We start from the raw sequence: 18,980 nt of genomic DNA on the forward strand, positions 1-18,980 counted from the left end.
AAAAAAAAAAGAATGAGGGGATATAGAATGAGTTGGAGAAAGCAAGCAAGCGAGGGAGACAGAGATAGAAAATGAGCGAGGTAACGAGAGAAAACCGGAGAGGGGAGGGTGAGAGGAGGAGAGAGAAAAGGTGGTAGTCGATATAATAAGCGGCTTACAGGCGGTCTCTCTTCACCTCATGGGGCAGACATCACTGCTCTCTCCCTCTCCCCCTCTCCGGCTCTACCTCCCTCGCTCGCTCTCTCTCCAAACTCGCTCTCTTTCCCCCCTCTCGCTCCGGTCCGCCAAGATTAGCTCAAGCAAGCAGGATTTAATAATGCCTATTGATAAAATGTCCAAATATTCCTTTTCCCCATTAGAAAAAAACACGCTTTCTACATCTCGGCCTGACAGCACACACACACATACAAACACAATGACAGCCAGAGTAGCTGCACAGTGTGTCGAGAGAGTGTCAAGACATGTAAGGCTGAAATACGGTGACATTTTAAATTTCATCCCCCTTCAGCCGGCAGCTTGTCACACAGTGCAGAAAACTTTATATTGTCAAGTGGCACAAACGGGTCCGTCTGCCAAACTGTGGAGAGAATCTACCTCCAGTCCTGTTATTAGTTATGCATATAAATCTTATATTTCAGGTGACATTTTCTGGATTTAAATGCTAAGGCTGGTGCTATTCTATTCTTCTCTGTTATCATGAAATAACATTAAAAGTTCAAGTCTAGCAAAAAAGAAAAAAAATATATCAGTCACTTCTCAGTGCTGTCTGGCTTTCCTGCCTTTGTCTTGTGCTAAAGACAAAAATTCAAGTAGAGTAATTCACTAAAACATCTGGGTAATGCAGGTAAACAGAAGCAAGTGGTGCATTTTTAGGAGACAATACATAAATGATGAATGTTTTGGTGACCTGTTAGGAGCCTAAAATATATCACAGTGCTTATAGTAATTAAGAAAAGCATTATTTGTTTCAATTTTGTGACTCATTGTGGCTTGAAATGTAACGACAACAAGAAGAAAATAGAAAAGCATCAGCCAGAATCTTTCAATGATAAAAAAAAAAAAAAGCACTGCGTCGTGTTGTGTATCATCTTTGCCCCCTCCCCTTTCTGATTGTGTGTTCACGTGAAACATAAAGGCATCAGGACACAAACCTTTGCCCTGTGAAATGACAGTTTACTCCCTCCCCGTTTTGTCAACAGATGACACTTGACATAGAGGGTCACCCAGAACATCTTGAGCAGATGAACAGTAGAGGGTGGTAATGTAACATTAAACTAGGTGTGATCCACCATTCGGCAGAAGAAGGGAAAAAAAAAAAAAAAAGAATGGCCCTCGAACTCTCAGCCGCTGCTTGCTTTGGTTTTTATTCTTTTGTTGACTTCTGATGATGTGCACGAGTCACGAGTGCAGTTTAATCTCCACCACCTCTACCCACCGCACTGAAACTGAATGGGAAGGTTTTAGGGGGAAAGAATCCACACAAAGCTTTACGGCAGCATTCTCTTAGGAGTCCCTCACTGGATTTCTACATCATGTTTCACAAAGATGCAGCAAGGCCTTCTGTGATTATGGCGCAAAGAAAAATAATACCACTTAACACTGCGCAGAAGAGTTTAGTTCAGTCGCAGCAATGTGAAGTGTTTTCATACCTTCGACTAAGAGCCTGTTTCTGTCCTCTAACTGGTGCACACACTCCCAATTAACTTTTTCTTCACACAAAGCTCTGTGCATACGTGTGTGCAAAAGGAGTGTGTGAACACATATGTGTGTGTGTGTGTGTGTGTGTGTGTGTGAGAGAGAGAGAGAGAGAGCAAGACAGTACTAAGTAATAAAGCTTTGTAAAGCATATGTGAATCTGATGGTTAATCCCCAACTCCAATAACATTAATAGCCCAGGGTGATAAGAACTATGTGTGTGTCTGTGTGGGGTGTGTGTGTGTGTGTGTGTGTGTGCTTGCATGTGTGATAAGTATGTGGCGCCTGTTTCTGTGTGTGTGTGTGGCTCCCAGGTCGAGGTGCACTGTAGGAAATGAAAGGATCAGGAGTGGAGAGCAGATTACTCTTCCTGAGGATAATGAAATTATTTCTCACCTTCAATTACTAGATGAGGAAAGGAAGCAGTGTAGGTGTGTGTGTGTGTGTGTGTGTGTGTCTGTGTGTGTGTGCATGCTAGTTTAATATAGTTATCAGTTTCCGGAACTAAACCTTGTCAATAGTGTCATAGTGACAACCATATGTGTGGCTCTGGGATTGTGTGCTGGAGACGCTGTTAGCACTGAGTCGCTTCTGTTAGTTGAGGAATAACTCAACCTGGGACACACTAAAAAGAAAACGTGTTACTGATCTAAAAAATGTGTTTTTGAAAATAAATGTGCACCATGTGTTGTGGCGTTGCATGACTGAAGTGGGGAGGTTTGTCAGTTTTACTTTTGTTAACCTTTTTATTCACTACAGAGTTCCTGTTTTTGAGCTTCTCTGTCATGCATAACTTTCTCCAATTAAAATGCATGCATATTACATTTACTCTTATATTTTTAACTACTGTGTGATCAATGAATGAATCTCTGGACATGTGAATCGTAGCTGTAATAAAACAACCCTGTGTACAAAGATGGATCAATCAAGTAATTAAATACACTCGTGATTTCCCTACAGATAGAAGAAAATGAATTGTGATCATCCTTTGTACAGCTTCTTTATGCTTTAAGATTAAATTCTTGAAAGTTAATTAATCTTTAAGTGGAGCGGCTCAGCTTCCTGAGGCAGGATGTTACTGTTTTCAGCATAAAAACACTTTTTTCCAGACATAATATCTGATGGGGCTGAGACAAAACAGCTCAATACAAGGTGTGAGTCTTGCAAACAGATGCATGTTTTTCTCACCAGTGTGCTTGAGCTAAGGTTTGAAACACGACTCTTTCCGAACTATGAGATACACAGTGATAAAAGTTGACAGTACTGGAGGTGTGAGACCCGTTACACAGATACATCAGAAGTCTTGGTTGCAGCCAGCGACTCAATCTGCTGTATAATGCCACAGTCCTAAACCCACATCCCTCTGCAGCCCGGTGACCTGAATCTGACCCTGGGAACTTATGGCAGGGCTAATCTGGCTTCAGTAGCTGTCAGTAATCACATGCACAGGGATGGAATTATCCATCTATCCCTCCGGTTTCTTACTGCTGCTTAACCAGGTTTTGGCGGCGGTAGCAGCGGGCTAAGAAAAGTAACCTGGTACAGATTCCCCTCAGCCGTGTCATCCGGGTCCGGCTGAGGGATCCTGAGGTCTTCCAGAGCCAGAGATCCAACAGCAGGGATGGAAGTGATGAAAAGGTTCCAGGTACTATTACACTATCTCACGCGCTAAGCCAAGCTAGTCTAACAGTACTTGAGATGAGGCTGTTACTCTGTTCTTAGTACAAAGAATTAATTAAACAGAGACCGAACACTTTCATTTAAAAGATAACAGGATCTGCTTAAGTTAGCATGCGCTGAAAGCAATATTGATTGCCGCTTTTCAGACTGTTTAAATGTCTATAAAGTTCAAGCACTCTTCATGCACTCCAAACGTTAAAAGACAAGCAGCTCCTGAAAGTCTGACATATCCTAAATTACCTCTGACAAGGCGGCTTTTGCCATCACAAAGTTCTCATACGTGAGCAGTTGATGATTATTGTGTTTGTTTTACAATTTAAAAAACATGCCCGAATGACGTCCGTGGCGTATTTTCATTGACAATAAAGAGCTGTGAGATGTGACGCGCCGGTCAACAGTTTTTCTTAACGCGCAGAAATTTAGCTCGGTTTCTTTTAACTCCAGGAAGTAACACGTTTTCACATCTCTTTTGTCAGCCTCTGCCAGGTCTCCTGCTGAGGACAGAATGCTGCCGTATAGAGCCACTGAGACAATAGGATGAGTAAAAGAGATAAAGGAGGAGCAGGAGGATGAGTAAAGACGGAGAAGAGGCAAAGGGGGGAAAGTTTCAAGGAGTGTTAAGAGCAGCGAGAAGGAATGTCAAAGGAGAACGGGAAGAAAGTGAAGCAATATGGAGGGAAGAAAGTCAGATGGTGGTGAAAGCAAAATAAAGAAATAGCATCAGAAAAGGAGGCAGGGGTGAAGAAGCAGAGGACGAGGAGCTACGATGACGCAGGGAGAGGAGTGACAAAGAGGAAGAGGAGGAACAGGAATGAGAGGTATAGCAGGAGGGAGGGAGGGAGGTGAGGAATGGATGGAGGAAAAAAAAAGAGGAAGGAAGGGGAATGAGAGAGGTGTCAAGATGGGGTTAAGTGGGCGGCGATGCTGCCTTGTGCACACACACACAAACACACTCACCTCTATCAACACTACATACTGATACACACCAACACACACTAACACACACACACACACACACACACACACAGTTCCTCTCTCTCTCTCTCTCTCTCTCTCTCCCCCGAGGCCCAGCGTGTCTTCAGGCTCTGTGGCTCTCTGGTGGTGATCCGTCTCCACATTAAGCGAGGCCTCAGATAATTCCTAAGCCTCCTCCATGGCCGATCCAATAAGGGATAAGGCTCTCGGCTGGCCATGATCAACTGACAATCTGTCCTCTCACACGGCTACTTTAGTGGAGGCCGGGATTACCCCGGCCAGCCTAAACAGGGTACACACAGTTCATAAGAGCACATAGCTGCGTGCTCGTGTGTGTTCCCTACATGTGTGTGTGTGTGTGTGTGTGTGCGCACGTGAGGGAGGAAGATTGTGTACTGAGGTAAAGGTGTGGCTGAGTGTAGGTGTGTGTGTGACACATAAGAGAGCTGATTGCTGCATAACCTGTAGTAGCTGAGGTGTTATAAAGTGACCACGAACAGCAATAAAACACCAAGATACTGATAAAAATAAACAAAAATCAAGGTGGTTTTTAAAACTTCTTGGATTACATTTAGGTACTGTATTCCAAACAATAAGAAAAGCCTGAACTCCAAATTGCCCTGCATTTAGGGATGTACATCCTTAATCCAAACAGCAAAACATGTATTTGAGAAGTGAATGAAAACATCTAAACCAGCCACTGCGGCACAGCTCTTTATAAGGTATGCTCGACTTGTAGCAGCTAAGTTTTCACCTTGTAAATCCAGATTACAACGCAAAAAAATGCTTCATTCCTTCAAACGAGAAGTAAAATCCTCTCTGCCCAAAAATACACATTTGTCAGAATATATACCGTTTGATCAGTATGTAGATGTTCCCTCCTGATAGGCCATACGTCAATCAAATTCAGCAATGTTTTTAAGATTAAAAGTGGATTTTGCAGGAGAGTAATCTCTTTTTTTCCCCCCCTCCTCTGAAGAGTGCAGAGTATGTTGACAATGACATCTGTACAACTCCAAGATCTCTATCAAATAATCAGCACAAAACAAATTTTCTAGCAACAGAAAGAGAGTTGTAATCAGCAACAGCAATTTGAATGCCACTAAGGCATAACACCAAGTATTATAGAGGTTCTTCAGCCTTATAGGAGTCATCAGGCAATCTATAAAGTGGGCGCCGACTGCAGTCAAGTGTTTGGAAGCCAAAAAAAAAAAAAAAAGCTGCAAGTCAACAGGGATAAAGAACAAAAAGAAGAAATCTTATTTTATTTCAAATCCAAAAAAAAGGCAAAAAATGAATTATGGCCGTTAAGGACCTTCATCCCCTGATAACTCAGATTAGACGAGCCTTTATAAAAGCTCAAACTATTAATAGCGGTATGTTAATATTAATAACATCTAGGAAATGATCATTCTGCCTGGCCGGTATGGTAAACACACACGCTGTGAATAGGCAGTTTAGATAGCCTATTCGCCTTTCACCAGAAGAGCCAGGCAGTGTGTGATAAGCATCGACATTCTAGCCAACAGAGTCCGCCTTGGAGACACTCCTGATCCCTTTTTCCATTGGAATAGGCTCATTTTAGCGCGCACTCGCAAGCACACACACACACACACACCGGCATGCACACAAACATGCACTCGCACACACTCTTGGAGGACTGTGCAGGGCTTCGATAAGCGTGGCCCTTCTCTCTCTCCCTCTCTCTGAGTAAACATCGTTTTGGATTAGGCAGAGTATAATGAGAGCAGGGGGCTATCTGCCCACCACGCCTGCATTGTGGCCCCCCGCTCCTCTCTGAGGGGGCCGGGACCAATCTTTACTCTGCTATTTATCCCCCTCCTCTGATAGCTTACTTATCTGCTACAAAATGCCAGGGCTGACTGCCTGTCTAACTGCCCCTATAACTGTCTGCTTGGTTCTCCGCCTGCCTGTCTGTCTGTCATCTTGTCTTAAAGCGCGCACAAGAATTAAGACAAATGCACGTCTACATCTCATTTTATCTCGACTCTACCTGTCTGTCAGCACGTCCGTCTACATGACAGACTCTCTTCTTGAGCCTCATGTGGTGGTGGTTGCCGTTACAGAGGACAGTGCTGCAGCAGGAGAGACATCATAGCGTGGAGCCTCACACACACTATGGCTGCGTTCCAACAACTACACTAACACACAACATAGTACGCCAGAAAATGATTTAGTACGTCCCAATACATCATGTATCAAATGCAGTAAAAATACTCTGATTTCCTTTTGCATCCCTTCAGATTTTAAAGTATCCAGCCTGCTGTTTGGGCCATTCTGACATATACTCATATACGTTGCAGTGTTGTGCACGAGTACAACAAACAGATGACAGCTCATATCGCACTGCAGTCTGCGAGGATCAAAGTTTAATGTGCATTAATATGGTAACACATTCACATGCAATAACTTTGCATTGCAGCACTTTACCATGGACAGAACTGTGCGAAATGCCTCTGATTCATACAATGGCAGTGTGAGTGCAGTGGATGTGTGCTGTGTCTGTGTGAGAGTGCAGAATGTGTGCTATTCATTAATACTTTTAACATATTTCTACTTCAGATTTGCCACTTTTTAATATTTCTATTATCCTCATCGAGCACGCTGCACTTCAATTTTGTTGCATGTCTACAAAATGACAATAAAGAATCTGATCAACACGTCCCAGGTGCTCCTACACGACACGAATCAGAACTTTGTGAGGGCAGCTGTAGTACAGATCTAAAGGAAAATGAAAAAGCATGCGATTTGGAACGCAGCCTGGAACAAGCACGTATGTCTGAAAATAGGGCTAGGTGATGTAGCTGCAAAATGCATCATGATAAAGTGTTTCATTTGAGCCAATATCGATAATGAGTGAACATTTTAATGACCTATTTCTAATTAAAACCATGGGTAGAATGGTTTTAACTGAGTTTCACAGTTTGACTCTATTTATTTAACAGGATACACAGGTGATGATGCAAACACATATAAATGAATAAACTGCCAAAGAAGTAAAAAAGTTTTAAAAAATTATATAGGATTGATCTCATTTTCAAACATATTGGAAAAAGAAGAAGCCACATGAAGCTGCTGCACCACACTGACATTAATGATCTAAGTGAACCCAACCTGGCCTCTGGTAGGTGTTTCTAGACCCCCATCTGGGAAGGTGGCAACAAGAGGCCCAGGTGGCCTCAGGCTAGCAAGCCTCAAGAGACCTACATGGAAACTACATTGAGATCACCGAAGGGCGAATGGGCTCCATTATCAACATATATTATGAGTTGTATGTTCATTCAACTGAACTTTGTGTGTTAATTATATATTTTCATGACTGTTTAATGCATTTAAATGAAACTATCGAACATTCTGTCATCCAGTTTTCCTATTACTATTGATGACGTGTCAGCTCAAATCCTCCATAGGCTGGGATTTGGTATTTCACTGTGTTCTTTATGTCGAAATGGAATTATTGTACATTTTAAGGGTCTCTGTGAAAGTGAGCTTTACAGGTGTATGTACAAAACCTGTCTGTTAAGTTTGAAAGCAACAAACAAAAAGAGAGTCGACGAATTAAGAGTGTCAATATCAAATGAAGTGAATGTTATACATTATGAAATATGCTTCAAAATGACTCGGTTTTAGGGTTGTTTTTTTTCCAGTGGATCTTGTGTCTGCTATGCTATACACTTAACAATAATTCAATAGTGGTTCCTTCTGATCCTGCTTCTATCTGATGGATGTAAATAGGGCACAAAAGACGGCACACATAAACCAAGTAGACAATAAGATCTATGAGTGGCCGACTCAGAGAAGAATCAAGACATCATACAGGGCAGCTTATTAATGTTACTCATTTTTAGCTGCTCTTTTTCACTCTTTAAACATGTCAGATATTAAATTAGGTCTAATATTAGGGACATACGGTACTCCCACGTTTTGACATCTAGTCAGACTTAAAGTGAAATATTAATTGATTTGAAATTGAAATCGCAAATTTAAGGATATATGTTATGCAAGCATCATGTCAGTGGTTTTACACATCATGCTGGTGTAACAGTCCCATTTTTTGGTGGAAATTCATGCAATAATGCTCAATCACATCTTAAATCTGCTACTGAAGCGTGACTTTCAAAAATCATATTGCAAATGGAATTGCAAAATCTGGAATTAGATATTTTTACCAAATTGTACGATATCCTCTGAGGAGTTCCCATCCATTACCACCAGCTTTACTGCTGCAGTCTGACAGATGTGGAAGTGTCCAGTGGTAAGATTACCTCGGTTGATACCCGGTTTTAAAGCATATACACTATATACCATCAAAAAAAGCAGTAGATATTTATTTACTAAGCAGACAACCAAGTCAGTATTTTCTCATGTCTATGAACACCAGGAAAGTATTCTACATTCAGTATTTGTGCTGAATTTTAAGGTTTAGATTTAAATAACTCTGTTTTCCCAGTCCAAGGTTTGTTTGGTTTTCTAGGAGATTGTTTTGCTTGGTGACACAAGAGACATTTTGGGTGAGTAGCCAAGCTGGATGGAGTGCGTTTTCTGCTCTGATTCAATTGTTGAGTGAATGTGACAATGCGCTATAGTTGAAGTCAAGGCAAGTGCGCCAAGCTTCGACAACAACGTCACGAACTGGCTTCCCTCACCACCTATCCCGTCATGGCCCGCACTTCTCGTGGACAATGAGTAGAGGCAGAGAGTGCGTACTTGATGAAATTACATCTGGTGCGCCACCATTGTCGGTACAGAGTGAGTATTCAGAGCAAAAGAACACGGGGGGAAGTGAGGGTTACAGGAGGAGAGTTGAATCAAGTATGGAGGAAGAAATGGAAGCAGGGGAGAGAACGAGACGGAGCGGCGCAGAATTACAGAGAGGAGGAACAATCAAATGAGAGAGGAGGGAATGAGATGTGGGGAGAGACAGGAGGAGACAGAAACAAAGAGTGGGTCTGACATGTGGCTAATAGACATATCAGCACTGAGGTGTGGGGTTTAGCTGGCAGACGAGAGCTTTGCAGAGCTTCATTCATTGATTAGCATACGGAGAGTGGCATGGGGCCATGTGACAACCCCAGATTACGCTGCACACACACACACACACACACACACACACACAAACACACAATGTAGATTGCCATAGATTGCATCTCTCTCCTTCCTTGGAGAAAGGCAAGGATGTCAAATTACAGGGTGTCACCTGCACCAAGCTATCTAGTTTCTCGAATGTTAATGTATATAAACAATTAGGACGAGGGACAGAGAAAGAGAAAGGAATGAGGGTGATTGGAAAAGAAAGAAAGAAAGAAAGAAAGAAAGAAAGAAAGAAAGAAAGAAAGAAAGAAAGAAAGAAAGAAAGAAAGAAAGAAAGAGCGGGAGGGTGACAACGGGCAGGAGGGAGAGGAGTCAGCGATGGGGAGTGGCAAAGGTAGAAAATGAGAAATGGATGCAGGGAGGAGAGGAAGAGGACAGCTGAGATTGACATGACTGATGAAAGGTTCTTGTTTCTTGGATTATGGAAAAAAGAATAAAACAATATAAGAAGACATGACAGCTGCCACTGAGCTCCTCCCTGCCGTCACCTTGCAGTCTACTCTCTAAATGTGAACAGAGACAGAAAAACAGAAGTATTTTTGCCTATATTCTGGAGCAATGTTCTGTGATATAGAATAAAAAAAACAACCAAAATCCCTCATTAATATTTGGATATTTATTTTACATAAATTTCACCATCCATACCTGTGCTAACTTCAATATTAGTTTAAAAAAAGAAGACAAAAGACATTACTTTGTCAGCTATTTGGCATTAAAAACACCAGTTGTTTCAAAACTTAGCGCCCAGAGCAGATTTTGGTTTAAAACTCTCAAATGATCCATATCTCCAAATAAATGCAGCTGCGTGAAGAGGTCTGCTGTTATCTGTGTAATCTCTGTACCAGCTGAGTGTTTCACAGTTTTATAAGCAACTACAAAATAAAGTTTTAGCTTCCATTTAGTTTCTATCATTTGCTCACCCATGTTTTTTTGCTTTAACCTGGTGCATAAATGTCATTTAAACACCAATAACAATGAGTTTTGTTCCTATTTGCAAATTATGCATTACAAGGACAAACGTGTGTTACAACAACCCACAAGTTGCTGTACTTAGAGCAACTACTGAACTCCTACCATTGCTGGTTTTACCCTTTTTTATCCAGATAACTGTAGATACCTTCTGTGGCGTCAGTCTTAGGTTTCACAGGGGCAGGATTGGAAGCTCAGCATTGTTGCACTGCCCATCAACATTTTGACTCCTTATAACTCCTGACTAATCCAAAAATGAGTGAAGAAGTGGAGTCGAGTCGGGCCATACAAAACGTTTTAGGACCAATGGTTGCCCTATGATGGCACCCACCTGTCGCTCAAAGTGGCCTCGGCCTTGAATATACAGAACTGAAAGACTTTAATAGAATTTAAACAGATGAGTTAAACAAAAATTCATCCCACGTGCAGTTATTATGAACATGGAAGCTAGCTATAGAGACTAAAACCATTTCCCATACCAGGCTGTAAACATGTTTATTCCTGCTGTTAAGTCGAGCATTTTAACATGGGCGTCTATGGGGATTGACTCGTTTTTGGAAGCCAGCCTCAAGTGGCCATTTGAGGAACTGCAGCATTTGACAATTCCACATTTAGTGGTTACTCATAAAGTTCTTAAAACTGAACTCTGATCTGGAATAAATAAATGGAACATAACTAGTGACTGAGCTTGAGTTTAAAAGTAACACCTGATGTGATAGAGTCAACTTTTAGGCCGACTTCACGGCTGCACCTGATGGTTTTTTTCATTACCTATTAATCTGTTATTTATTTTGACAATTCATAGACTCCTTTCACTGCAGAAATTTTGTCTTATCATATCAGGGAAGCCACACGTGTATTAATGAATTAGAGGTAAAATAAATAAATAAATTAGGGGAGATTCTGCATTTGTGCATGCTGGTTCATCATTATGGTTTACTGCAAAGACTCAGTGGGACTTCAGGTTTTCTCATTAAGCTCAAGACTGCTTTTGCAAAAAATCGAGTTTGGGTTTTGGTACGTGACCTTCGGATTCTGCCGCCCAGTTATAACTAAATAAGGTTGGCAGGAAATTGTAGCATGAACTCCGAGAACCGCTCCATTATGACTCAGTATGAGACGAGTGCATGAATATCGTGAAGTGTGTATAATTTTGGGCGAAAACACGTCCGCACGAAAGCCTGTTTGTACTTCTGGGAACTCATCAGTGTGGGAGTGAGCAGGGCATGAATGAGTTGTATACCTCAAAAGTTATCAAAATTCAAAGAGGGAGGCAAGAGCCAAGGGGAGAGAAGGATATATTCAGGAAGAGTGACAGAGACGGGGAGTGGGTGGGTGAGGGAGCAGGGAGACAGAAGTCTGCCCGACAACTGCACTGATGCCTTAAACATGAGATCCAGATTTTCTATCTCGGTGAAGAGGTGCTGAGCGACGAAGAGAGGGGGAGAGGGAGGAAGACATAATATGAAGGGGCGAGTATAGGGACCAAAGGGAAGGGGTGAAGGGGGTAAACATGAGGGGGCAGATGCGTTTTGGATGGAGAGACAGTGCTGCCGAGGGACAGCTTGACGAATTGGTTGTGGATTCGTTTTAACTTTGTAGGTTGAATGTTAATGTTGTTACCAACGATCAAAGGAGTCTAAAGCATCCCGGTGCTGTCTAAAGACTGCTGAGCAACACCTGCTATGTGCTTATTTAAAGAGATTATTTTCATCATCAATAAACCTTTTGATTTTTTATTTATTTATTTAAACAAGTGGTCTGTAAAACATCATATAACTGTTAAAATGTTCATGTTGCACCTCCACACCTGCACTCTTGTACATTCTTGCAAATAAATACAGTTCTGTGGTTCTTATTTAAACTTAATTCTTCACTGCACAATATCTTTTGCTTCTTCTGCTTACTTTTATTTTTATTTTTTTGGCTATTTTTATATATTTTTTATCTTCTACGTTGTTCCTCACTGTGTAGATTTATTGTTGCATCAACCCACCAGAACAAATTCCGCGTATTGTGCAAACTGTACCTGGCAATAAATCTGTTTCTGATTCTGAAAAATGTCCATAACAGTTTCCGAAATTGCTTGTTATGTTTGATGAACACACTAAAATGACTGAATATGTACAATTTAATAGCATGCTGCATTTTAGCTTGGGTGTTTTTTATTTTTTTAATAATAAAATACTGTCATTTATTCTGGTTATAGTTTGGACTTTGTGCTGATTTATTACAACAGTGATGCTGTATTTGGTGGAAGACCCACAAGCAGTTCTATGTATGACTTTTACTGTGACTGGAATAAGGGAAGTAAATTCAGGTTTAACAAAAGCACTAAAACAACTGATAGCTTGTTGGATCACATCATCAAGACTTTATTGTGCAGATTTTTTAAAATGCATTTCAATTTGGTGATGACAGAAAATTTCCCATTAATTTATCAACTGGCTGTTGTCCAGCTGAACCTCGGTATATAATCATCATCGCTCACGCTGCCTTTGGTCTGACTTTAACTGTGTGAACCCCAAAACTCACCAACGAATATGAGAGGCATGTTATCTATTTTAAAAAATCACCAAATTACACCATTTGTCAGAGATTTTCCACTTTGCAGCGGTTCTTTGTATCGGTGACAAACAAAAATTATGATATTTTACCAAGATCGGTTTATTCTACATCTCAAAACTCTGCCCTCCTTGGTGCAACTGAGAAGCGATTAGAGACTCTGCAGCGACGTACTACCACATAATGGAACTTCATTGACTTGTCAGCTGAACTGCAGGCTGTGTTTCTACAGAGGAGTGAAGTATGAAACACTAATTAAAAAGCCCTTAAACATGTCCAGGATATTCCAGGATTTTTCAAGTTTTGTAAAATAAATAATCACAGAAATTCAATGTTTGTTTATGTGATTTATGGCACTATGACTGTGATACACTGTGTTTTTGTTTCCTCTACTTCTAGCCGTGGATTTGCTGTTTCCATAGAAGGAAAAAAAAGAGCCAACAGTGAGCAAAAAATCTGACAGGAGCAAAAAAAAAACAACACCTAGAAACTGCTTGGGTGCTTTAGAGGGTTAACTGAATCATTACCTCGATCCTTTACTGAATCTGTTCTAAGCCCAGGCATTGAAGAAATATTAGAGGGATTGCAATATTTGGCGAGGATGACAGGCCGAGCTGTGTACGTGCACGACTCCAAAGTGTGCAAACTGAAATGCTTTCACACTCCTGAACTTTGGAGCCAAGACCGGTGGTGAGTGCAGGGTGAAAGCAGTTTACGGGAAGGTGAGAGCAGGATAGGAAGAAGACTAACGCGGCGGATGAGGGAGTTTGTGGGTTAAAGGTACAGATGATTCAAACGGGTGCGAGCGGCGGTGATTGGGAGGGGGAGTGGTGGTGGCAGGGTGTTAATTTGGGAGCCTCGGAGGAGGAAGGAGACGCTCTGGGCTCTCTGTCACTCTCCCTCTCTCGGCTGAAATAAACTGCAGTGCAACAAACTCGCCGTGAGAGGCCGGCGAGAGTGTGCGCATGTGATACAGCAGCGCCGGTGTGTGTTTCCAGTCGAGCGAGTGTCCGTGCATCTGTGTGTGCGGACGCTTCCACGTGTGTGTGTGTGTGTGTGTTTGGCTGCCTGAAGGCTCCCTGTGTGCAGGCGTTTCATTGGAGAGGCAGATGAGCAGGGCAGATATCCTGGGGCGGCCTGGCAGTGGCCAGAGCTTTATCTGAGCTGAAATGATTTTAGCACTCAGTTTTGGAGCACTAACCCAGGAGCAATGTCAACCCCTCCTCCTCCTCCTTCTTCTCCCTATCCTCTTCTTCTTCCTTCGTTTTTCTTTTTTTCTCTCTCTCTCTCTCTCTGTCACTGTCATTTTCTCCTCACTTCTGCGACTTATTCTCTGATTTCGTCCTCTCAGCTCTGCTATCCTTTTCTATCTCTGCCTGGCTGTTGGCTGCTAGATGAGGGAGAAAGAGAGAGGAACAGTAACGGGACTTCTTCATTTGCAAAAGCAGTTCTCAGGTATTTTCAGGGGTTAAGTTTGCACCGCCCTCTGATGTTTCATTGATATTATGTGGTTTGTTAAACAGCTAAAAAATCAAATAAAAATTTGAACACAAGTCAGTGGTATTGATGTCAGTGGTTTACTTTTATTCTCAAATAATCTGCAGATGAATCAATTCCTCATTTATTGTATAAAATAATAAACAATGACCACCACCAATTACTTTTACATTCAATATCACAGAAAACTAAAAAACTATTCCAACAACAGCCACCCATTGGCATTTTTGCTTTAAAATGATTAATCATTAATTAATCAAATATTCACAGTTAAGTTGTATTTTTTTTCTCCATTAACCAATTAATTCATCTACACTCCAAAAGCTAACTCAGCAAACCTATTTCAATCACTTACATAAATGCATTTTTGCAAGATTTAGAAAAAAATCTAATTTATTGGTTAAGATAAACTTTTTAAGTTGCAAGAATTATTTACGATGAGTTGTGTTGACATCATTTTGTTGGCAATTGCATCAACTTATAATTGTGCGTAATTTAAACTCAAATGTCTCCATTTGTTGATTGAAATCCTAATTCAAGTTAAGGGTAACTTAATAAAATTGCCCTCAGTTTTTGGCACCCTGAGGTCAAGAGTTCAAGTTCTCTATCCTACTGCACATTGGAACAACTTATTGTTTTTAATTTGCAAACTTCTTAAAGGTTCATAATTATGGTAATTAAATAGAAAACACCTAAAAAATCCTAATAGTAGCTGGAACAACTTCACTTTTCTAAATAATTATCTTAAAAACGTGTGTTCACGCTACGACTCATGAAGTAATTAACACTATTTTTGAATGTAAAAGAAAATTAATTCCTCAAACTCAATCTAGTTTGTTTGCTGAACTTACTTTCATTAGAAGTTGTCTTAAATTAAAAAAAGATTGACGCAAACTATTAATAGATGCAGCTATTGCACGTGCCTATTTTGCATTAAACTTGATTGTATTTAGATGGATCCAGCTCCAGAGCCACGTTGTACAGCTTCCTGTGTGTGTTTCTGGTTGACATCGTGTCACACGTCTCCCCGTCAGGCGGGTTTCTAAAACTAACCTGAATCTGCTGGTTGGGAACGCCGACGCTAAGTGGCGTTCCATTGCATTTTCCCAGTAGGAAGCTGGACGTTTAGAATTTAGTTGTCATGAATGCCATGACTAATCCAAGCGGAGCCTCCATCGCCCTCCGCCTCCCGCCTCACAAGCCGCACATATTTATTGCCTTTACGAAATGTCCCATATTTTACATGAGACTCTCGGGCAGAGGCACGCTGGCCTTCTGCAATCAGAGCTATTATCACACTGGGTTGATGGCGAGGGCCCCACCAAGCAGCGGTGGCGTAGATGGTACCTTTCCCACTCCTCCTCTCTTATCTCCCCACTCTCTCCTCGTTCGTTGCCTCCGCCGTCGCCGGCCACCGCTCCTTCTCCCCCTCTTTCTCTCCTGCATTTACCTCGGCTGCCACATGGGGAATTAAGTGGTATTACGAGGAAAGGCTTCTAGCTGAGCTTAACTGCATTACATGAACAGGTAATATACCCTGAGAGTGTGTGTGTGTGGTTAGCCGGTGGGGGAACGAGGGGGTCTGGTCGGTGAAAGACAGAAAGTAGGAGGGCGAGAGAGAGAGAGAGAGAGAAAGAAAAGAGGGTCTTAAGTGAATTGTCAACTCAAACGCTCTAATCACAGTGAAAGCTCTGGACAAAGAGCACCCACGGACGCCAACGGAGCACACCCTGGGGGCAACGAAAGGCCACTTAGCCCTCTCTGACTCCCCCACCAGCTTTGTCTATCAGTCTCCCTCGCCTTCTCTCAACTGTATATGGAGGCAGGTCTCCTCGAGAAATAATACCTCCGATAACACCTGTGAGAGGAAAGAGAGCGAGTGTGCAGGAGAGCAGGAGGAAGTGGGTGAAAAATAAATTATTATAAATATGTACAATCTGCAGGCTGGTAATAAGGTACATGAGCCATACAGCCAAAAAGGTTTAGATCAATAAAAACCTGGAAGAGAGGGAGACTGGTTAGAAACACGGCAGCCCGACCAGGCCAATTTAAGGTTATTACAGAGAAGTCAGTGCTGCGCTGCATGTATGTGAGCAGCCTCACAGCTGAAAACTCCAATAAAAATGTCACTGGTGCCATATCTATGTTACTCTGTGGAACTTCTCCTTATTTCAGTGGTAATATAATTAAACCAACATTTAATTTATGACTTTGGACGCAGCAGTTGACAGTTTTTAGTTTGATGTCAGCCGTAAACTTTAGCGCCATTTCACGTTGCATGTATATTCCTAAGTCCTGTGCAAAGTGTAAACTTCACAGTAAACATAAATTCATCTAAATTAAATCAGTATTTGCTGAGATCGCTCCTTGTAAAAAGCACCAGATATTTACAGGTGGGTTGTTGCAGCATCTTGGAGAACCTGTCAGAGTTCTTCTGAGGTTAAAGTCTGCCCCAGAAAAAAAAAAAAAGATAAGCACTGAACTTAAAAACCGCTGTCTCTTTACATATACACAATTCTGGAAGTTTCGAATAATAGAAAGTGCCCATATAAAGTATTCACTGCTGTCTTCTTGATCATGATTCACTTTCAAGGAGAGCGAACACTTTTTATAGGCACTGTGTGGTTTGTTGGATGAGAAGCAGCAACAGTAAAGCAGTAATATAACTGGTAAAGATACGCTGATCTGAAACGTACTTTTACAAACTCAATCTGACATTAAAACCCTTTATTTCTAGATGTAATTGAGAATGTAGTTCAGTTGTATAGGAATGTAATTTTGGGGAGACGTGGCTGCCCTGCTACATAAGATGCGTAATAAAAAACTTTATTTTAAAAAAATGAATATAAAAATACACAGTGACGGATGCAACTACATTTACTGTGTGTGTGTGTGTGTGTGTGTGTGTGTGTGTGTGTGTGTGTATCCCAAACCTAAAGTGACCCAACACAAAAAGCCAGGAGCAGAAGCGAGTGAGAATGAATGAAAAAAGCGAGAGGAGACATATGGTCCTGAGCAGTTTGGAGGAGTGTCTAACAGAACCTCCAGTGGCCTCCACTCTGGCCCTCGGCAGCTCTGCAGGACCTCCACTTTCCATAAAGCCTATAGGCAGATCACTGGCTCCCCAGGGCTCGGCAGCCATGACGGCTCTATTCAACAGCCCTACTAATGCCATGCTGATTGTCTGAACACAGCTAGCATGTTGTGTGGCTAAGCATGGGTCATTTCCTCGTTTCCCCAATGTCTCTTTTCAAACGTCCAGGCAGGGAGGGCCTTTACTGGGCCGATGGGGAGCCGCTGATGGTGGCTAAAGGTTTCTCATGCAATAAGTCAAACTGAAAAATCCCACCGGCGTGCACGTATGCAATCTGTGGAATGTAATTATAATGCTGCACGCAGGACTAAGAAGAATTAAAAAAAAAATATCTGCAGAATCCCGAGACGCACCACAAAGTTGCTCACGCCTCCCTCAGAGTGTGTCCATTGTGCAAAGTAACAAAGGAGCGCTCATACAGCCATACTGAAACGTAACGGATGTAGCCCCCTGGTCCACTATTGTACCGTGGAAGACCTCCTCCTCCATGTGTGAGAGCATGTGAGTGCTCACTTGGAGGGAAATGTTCACCTCTGTGCCATAAATGCAGCCAAAAAAACCTGTCAGAGGAAATACTTCATCTTGTTCTACATTAACATTTGAAGTACAAAATGTTATATACGTCCTTTGAAGAAGAAGAAGAAGAAATGGGAAAGACACATTTATTCAAGAGCCTAAAAACAAACAAACTGAGAAATCATTAAAGCTTGAAAGCAGTTTCTGGATGTTTTATTTCCTCACTGTGGGCTCATTTTCACTAAATTTCTGTAGAAACACCATGGCTAGAAGTTGAAAGAACCCAACAATGTATTTTGCACAGTTATATAGAGATAAATCATATCGATTTCTTTGATTATTTATTCTACAAAAACTGAAAAAATGGGAATGAATGTGTGCAATATTTTCCCAAGAACCCACAGGTGTTACCAACACTGGGGAAAAATGGTGGCTTTACATATTTACACTTTGAATTTATCTCATATCTACTCAAACGCCAGCATTTTTTATTTTTATTTGTAACACTTTATTACAGGTACATTTATTTATTTGTTTGTTTGTTTGTTTATTTATTTATTTATTTATTTATTTATTTATTTATTTATCTATCTGTTCCTTTCATGAAGGTACACAACATAATTTGTACATAAATGCACTCTACATTTTCAAATCAACACCTCCATGATTGGAAAGGAGCAGCAAGGAGAAAAAAAATCTTGTATTTGCCTGCCCCCTGTTTAAACAAATAAAATGAAAAAACAAAAAAGAAAGAAAAGATGGTCCGATATCACATACAGTTGATTTTCAGTAACCTACCCAATTACCACTTTGATTATAATAACAAAACACAATAAAACAAAGAAAATGAAAAAAAAAAACAAACAAACAAAAAAAA

The 18,980-nt window shown here is 41.2% G+C and overlaps 1 protein-coding gene across 1 annotated transcript in view; it reads right to left on the reverse strand.

The window, feature by feature from the left end:
• LOC103371593 (calmodulin-lysine N-methyltransferase-like) overlaps nt 1-17,635 on the reverse strand; it is a 62,007-nt gene extending 44,372 nt beyond the window's left edge. Inside the window, exon 1 of the mRNA XM_008300965.1 lies at nt 17,536-17,635. Coding sequence (XP_008299187.1) covers nt 17,536-17,635 — 100 coding nt within the window. The remainder of the gene's footprint in view (nt 1-17,535) is intronic.
• Between the last annotated feature and the right edge of the window lie 1,345 nt (nt 17,636-18,980).

Source organism: Stegastes partitus, unplaced genomic scaffold, assembly GCF_000690725.1.
Source record: "Stegastes partitus isolate 25-593 unplaced genomic scaffold, Stegastes_partitus-1.0.2 Scaffold1615, whole genome shotgun sequence".
Lineage (NCBI taxonomy): Eukaryota > Metazoa > Chordata > Actinopteri > Pomacentridae > Stegastes > Stegastes partitus.